Source organism: Giraffa tippelskirchi, chromosome 9 (genome assembly GCF_054371585.1).
Source record: "Giraffa tippelskirchi isolate mGirTip1 chromosome 9, T2T-mGirTip1v1.2.pri, whole genome shotgun sequence".
NCBI classification, from domain to species: domain Eukaryota; kingdom Metazoa; phylum Chordata; class Mammalia; order Artiodactyla; family Giraffidae; genus Giraffa; species Giraffa tippelskirchi.
Genome location: NC_137283.1, coordinates 46,631,961 through 46,638,231, shown reverse-complemented (window position 1 = coordinate 46,638,231; position 6,271 = coordinate 46,631,961). Strand labels below are relative to the sequence as shown.

At 50.7% G+C, this 6,271-nt stretch overlaps 1 protein-coding gene across 4 annotated transcripts in view; it reads left to right on the top strand.

Moving 5' to 3' along the window:
* The first annotated feature begins 485 nt into the window (after positions 1-485).
* The window catches only part of NISCH (nischarin), a 65,883-nt gene continuing 60,097 nt past the window's right edge, over positions 486-6,271 (top strand). For all 4 annotated transcript variants that reach the window (XM_081525144.1, XM_081525145.1, XM_081525143.1 and 1 more), the window contains exons 1-3: positions 486-733; positions 3,129-3,212; positions 3,874-4,056. In XM_081525144.1, the coding sequence (XP_081381270.1) occupies positions 638-733; positions 3,129-3,212; positions 3,874-4,056 (363 nt within the window). In that variant the 5' untranslated portion in view covers positions 486-637. The remainder of the gene's footprint in view (positions 734-3,128; positions 3,213-3,873; positions 4,057-6,271) is intronic.

The window sequence follows — 6,271 nt, the reverse complement described above, 5'->3', positions numbered from 1 at the left end:
TCACAGAGCCTACACCAGTTCCCTGCCTTGCCTGCCAGCCATTGCATGGATTAACCCACTTAATTCTCTAGAAAGTCCATTTGACAGAGATCTCTGAGTCTTGCAGAGGTTAAGAACTAGCCCAGAGTTACTCTGTCCTGTTCGGACTCCAGGTACAAATCAGATCTTCCTTCTTCTTCAACACACTCGGGTCCTCCAGGGAATGAGACCAAGAGCTAGGTGAGATGTAATTACTGTCTCTTTTGTGGAGAGGGAAACTAAAGCCAGTGACTTGCTTCGAGTAGCACGGAAGGTGCAGGGCCATCCCTTCCGAGTGCCAGAGCCCAGAGCAATTCCCGCCAGAGCCTCAGTTTCTCTCGAGCTACAAGGCGCGCGGCGGGCGGGGCTCCTCGGCTACCGATTATGCAATCGAACAGTCCCAGGCGGCCTGCGCACGCGCACTGCGGGCAGCAGCTGTCAATTACGTGCGCGGGGCGGAGTGGGGCGGGGTCGCGAGAAGGCGGCGGGGCCAACATGGCTGCACGGCTCGCGCCGGGGGCGGGGGGCGGCGGGGGCCGGTGGAAGGTGGGACGCTGACCCCGCCCCCTACTGCTGCCAGTGTGCGCCGGGCGGCGGCGGCGGCGACCGAGCCCGGAACATGGCGGCGGCGGCGCGCAGCTTCGGGCCCGAGCGGGAGGCCGAGCCGGCCAAGGAGGCGCGCGTCGTGGGCTCTGAGCTCGTGGACACGTATACGGTGCGCTGGGGGCCTGGGCTCCCGAACTGGAGGTGGCGACTGGAACCCGGAGTCTTGAGTCGGGGCGGGGGGCTGGGGTGGGCTTCTTGGCCCCGTAGCTAGAGAGGAGGGTGTCGGGGCGCTGCGACTTTCGGGGAGGGGGCCTGGGATGGCAGAATCTGGGGGACCGGCGTTTGGGCTCCGCAGGTCTGGAAAAAGGGTCTTGGGGTGGGGCGCAGGGAGGGGGCTTAGGAAGGGTACGCGTTTAGAAAAGAAGGCTAGGGTTGGGAAGGATCAAGGGATAAAGGAGGCCTGCAGAGGAGAGGGGTCAGGTTGTTGAGGCCGGGGCTCCTCTGGAGGGGCGCCGGCCTGGGAAGACGTGACAGGGGGTCCCGGAGAAGGGGAATTAGGAAAGGGGGTCTTTGGCTGGTATCAGCGGAAAAGGGTCAGGGCGCTGCAGGCCATGAAGAAAAAGAGGGGGCAGGGCCTTGATCTGGGGGCCCTTGAGGTTGCAGTTGACATTTGCTCAAAAAGTGAAGGGGCATCTGGGGGCCTTGGCGCTCAGGCAGAGACAAGAATGGAAGAGGGTGGAGCCCAGACCCCGGGAATTGAGGGGGTGGCTCAGGACTGAGAGTCCAAGAGCCCGGAACCTCATGGGTCTTCATGGCTTTGGACTGTGGGGGTAAGCAAGAGCAGCACACTGCCCACACACACTTCAAGGCTGTGGAGGAGATGGAGGATAGAAAAGGGGAGAAGTTGCAGACTGATGAAGTAGGAGGCCTTCCTGGGTCTGGGTGGGCTTGGGTACCTATGGGCCTGGTAGGCTGCCTAGCAGTCTGGCCCCAAGGTGGGGGTGGCCTGAGCACCTCTCAGCCTCCTGTCTTTTGTTCTGGAACGATGGTGAGTTGGGGAAGGGGGCTTGGCTCTGCCTTCACCCCACCTCCTTCGCCCTCATCCTAGCCCTCCTCCTGAGGGTCATTTTTCTGGCTCTTTCTCCTTTCCTGGGCAGGTGGAGGGGGAGGGAAATGGTTACGCTGTGGAGGGGCTCCAGCGAATCCTGGAGCAACAGGCCTGCTCCTCAATGGAGGCTTCAGTTGAGTTGATTATTTTCTCCTCCCCCTTCCCTGCGTGCTGCAGAGAGGGGCGGGACACGAGGACCACGGGGCCTCCTCCAGGTGAGGGCTTAGGTCTTTGAGCTGATGGCTGGCTGGTCAGCCATCAGCATGCACTGCATCCACCTGGAGGGTTAGCTCCAAAAAGCTCTCCTAGTCCACAGGGCTGAGGCCCTCTTTTGAATGAGTGTTGGGAAGGTGGTGACCCAGTACCATTTTGTGTCCTTTTGTTCGGGTATACTGAGTTGAATGGAGAAGGCAATGGCACCCCACTCCAGTACTCTTGCCTGGAAACTTCCATGGACAGAGGAGCCTGGTAGGCTGCAGTCCATGGGGTCGCGAAGAGTTGGACACGACTGAGCGACTTCACTTTCACTTTTCCCTTTCATGCACTGGAGAAGGAAATGGCAACCCACTCCAGTGTTCTTGCCTGGAGAATCCCAGGGACGGCGGAGCCTGGTGTACTGCCGTCTATGGGATCGCACAGAGTCGGACACGACTGAAGCGACTTAGCAGCAGCAGCAGCAGCAGCAACTGAGTTGAATATCCACACCTACCTTTGATTGACCACTTACTACATGTCAGGCCCTTTACAAAGCATTTTGCGTGCATTACCTTTGATTCTTTATCCTACCAAATTTTAAGATGGGAACTGAGGCTCAGAGAACTTAAGGCTCCCAGTCACTTACATAAATTGACATACATACATAAACTATAGCCAGGAATGGCAGAACCAGATTTTGAACACAGGTCTTCCTGGCCCGTTCCCTTCTGTTAGGGCTTAATTATCTATCACTGCCCTCTTTTCAGCTTGTAAGTGCCTTGACTCCTGGCTGTTTTCAGCTCCTGAACCAGCTGAAAGCATTGGAAAAGGACTTGCTTCTAGGATATAGTCAGGGCTCCTGAGAAAGAACTAAAGCGGAAAAGCTGGTCCTGCCAAACTTGACCCTGTTTTACCTCAGAAGGAAAGGCCTTTCTTGCAGGTCAGATTGGATTGGACTTTGGATTACATGGAGGCTGGAGTTAAAAAACTAAAGAGATGACTTGATATGATAGCTGCCTTTTTTGTTTCTCACTGTTGGATAGGGGTCAGACTTATCCTATATGCCTGTCAGATCCAGTGCTAGGGCCATGGAGGAGGCTAAGAGGGGGCCCCTGCTGCTCAGCAAAGGTCAGGTACAGAGGCTGGTGGGCAGGAGCAACTTAACTTTGGCCTGGGGGGTTTGGGTGTCCTGCAGCTATTGCTGAGGGTAGGGTGGGGCTTTCCTTATTGCTGGCTAGGCAAGGGCTGTTTTCCCTCTTAGGTTTACATCATCCAGATCACTGATGGCAGCCATGAGTGGACAGTCAAGCACCGCTACAGTGATTTCCATGACCTACATGAAAAGGTAATTGAGAATTGGTGTCCTGTGTCTCAGGGATTTGGGGGCTTTTAGGCCAAGTTCCCACTGTGTCATGGATTGGTTTTAGGGCAAAACTGGTTTATTAATGTAAACGGCAAAAAAAAAACCCAAACCCGTTGGATCCTGGGAGTTCACCCTTGCATGAGACAGTGTGCAAGGAGTGTATTTGAACTTCAATTTTAAGATTGACTGTTGTAGCTAGGATATGAAATGCTGGGACAGTTTCCAGGGGAGGGAGCGGGCTTCAACTTGTTTCACCTAAGTATACCTATTCCAGAACCTGTGCTTTAGTATCTGGCTGTGATTCTTTCTTTGCATTTGGAGAGAGCTGCCTTTCTCTGGGTCATTTGTAACAAGAGAATTTTATTGTGGTTTGGAAAAGATGGTGACTTCAGGGGCTTTGAGGTATTACTTTCCTGAATGTCTCCAAAGTCTCTAGGTGGAACTCATTGTCTAGAATTGTATTGGTGTTTCTGGTGCTAATTAAACTTGAGGCCACACCCAGGTGCACTGGTTTGATCACTAATCGTGGTACTCCTGCCACGATGCGCTTCGTAGTGAGCACCTGCCCTCAGCTGCTTACCTTGGCCTTGCACAGTTACAGAACCTCTTGGTCTGTGGTTGACACGCTTATATTTTCTTACAGCTTGTTGCAGAGAAGAAGATTGATAGAAGTCTGCTTCCCCCCAAAAAGATAATTGGGAAAAACTCCAGGAGCTTGGTGGAAAAGAGGGAGAAGGATCTAGAAATTTATCTCCAGACTCTTCTGGCCACTTTCCCTGACGTGGCCCCCAGAGTGCTGGCCCACTTCTTGCATTTCCACTTTTACGTAAGTTCCTCCTGGGTTTTCTCCTTCGCCTGCAAGCCTACAGCCGCCAGATCTCCAGGTAGCAAACCTTGTAGACCTCAACTTTGAGAAGTAGGCTGGAGTTGGAGCCTGAGGTTAGAAGCTGGAGGAGCATCCTGGCGGGTTTGGGTTCAGACAGAGCGTGTACATAAATGGATTTGCCTTAAATTAGGCTAACCGGCTCTGGCCACAGAGGGATTTTCCTCCATCCCAAGCCGTTTTGTTTAGCAAAAATGGCCTGTGGGTGTTTGAGCAGGGTTTCCATCCAAATGGATGGGGTTAGATTAGAAACAGCTGACACCTGGCAGCGACTGTTATTGAGTTGTTGGTTCCCAGCTCAAAACTAATTAAGGAATCGGTCTGTGTTGGCAGAATATTGCCATCTTAGGGCATCGTCAGAGTCCAGGGTGCTGAGTGAGGGTAGATAGCTTCCTCCAGTGGGAGTGTATGTCTCAGGGCAGCTCTGCACTCCCTTCTGGATGGAGGAACAATGGTCATGGGCTGCTGGTGACAGTATGAGTTGTCACACTTCAGGGAGGGAAGTTTGGTGCAGTGTGAAACTGAAATGTTAAACAACCCAATCATTTCATTTCTGAGAATTTATTCTAAGGGAAAAGACTGGGTGACTGAGAAAAGGATATAGATGTAAAGGTAGTCATTCCAGGATTATAATAAGATACTGAAGACAATCAAAAGCCCCATAGGAGGTGACTTAAAAAACAAAAAAATTAAAGGGTGCTAGCATGGAATTGGATATTATGCTGCTAGAAAAATGACGATGCGTCTGTGGATTTGTTGATGTCGGAAAAGAAATACATTACTAGGTGAAAAGAGCAGGGCAGAAAAATGGTATGAAGGTATGGTCCCGTATTTATTTAAAAAAAAAGTTTGTATGAATATATTTGGGAAAATTCTAGAAGCTTATACATCAAAACATTACAACGAGTTGTTTTTGAGTAGTAGATTTTTGGATAATTTACATTTAATTATTTTCCTTTTGTGTGATGAAGATAGGGAAAAAAACCCAAAACAACCCACTCTCTTTTCAGGCTGGGGGTTGTGGTCTTAAAAACCCAAACTTGTTTAAAAAATAACTGTCTTGAGATATTTTCAGAGTGAGACAGCTGAACCTTCGTGAAGTGTTAGATAGAACCTGGAAATTTGGTGATGGCACTAGCCACTCAGCTTGGAGGGGCTCTGTGGAAAAAAAGAGTGGCATTTATAGATGGGAGCTATATATGTGTATCTATCTTTGGATTTTGTTTGGCATGTACCAGAAATGTATGTGGTTAGCAGTAATTTTCCTGTTGTAGGCTTTTTTTTTCTTGCATTTTCTTTCCTTATGTGAAAAAGAAAAGTCCATTCCTTACGTGAGTCTTTCAAATAAGGCTAATGTTTTAAGAAACACTATACTTTAAGAAAGCTTTGATTAGCTATTTAAGTTTAAAGTATAATTCATTGCTTAAGACCTGGGCCTTTGAGGCAATCTCCTGGCTGCCTCTGAGCATGAAAAGGCCTGGGCTGCTTTTGTTTTTTAAATAATTTATATGTTAATTATTATTATTCTGGTTGCGCTGGGTCTTCGTTGCTGTGTGCGGGCTCTTCTCTGGCTGTGGCGAGTAGGGGCTACTCTTCGTTGTGGCGCACGGACTTCTCACTGCGGTGGCTTCTGTCGTTGCGGCTCTCAGGCTCTAGAGCACAGGCTCAGTAGGGTGTGGGCTGCCATTCCCTTCTCCAGGGGATCTTCCTGACCCAGAGATCGGGCTGAGTTGCTTCACACCTTGTGGAATCTTCCCAGGCCAGGAATCGAACCCGTGTCCCCTGCATTGGCAGGCAGATTTGAGTCCACTGAGCCACCAGAGAAGTACTGGGCTGCTTTTTTGAGCTGGGTTTGCCTGAGGTAGGCCTGGGGCCCTGCCTGGTTTGAGGCGTGTTCTACTGCTTGGAGCAGTTTGAACATATTTGAAATAATTATTATCAAAAGGGCCCCTTGGTTATATAAATCCAGAATTTGAAAAAAATGATTGATCCGTCATTAAACTAAATCAAGGTTGCTTAGCTGTGGCACTGTTGACATTTTGGACTGGATGATTGGTGTGGGGGCTGCTCTGCAGTGTTGAGCAGCATGCAGACATGCTGCTAGATCTGCCCACTAGATGCCAGTAGCGTCCTACCCCCCCCCCCCAGCCTACCCCCC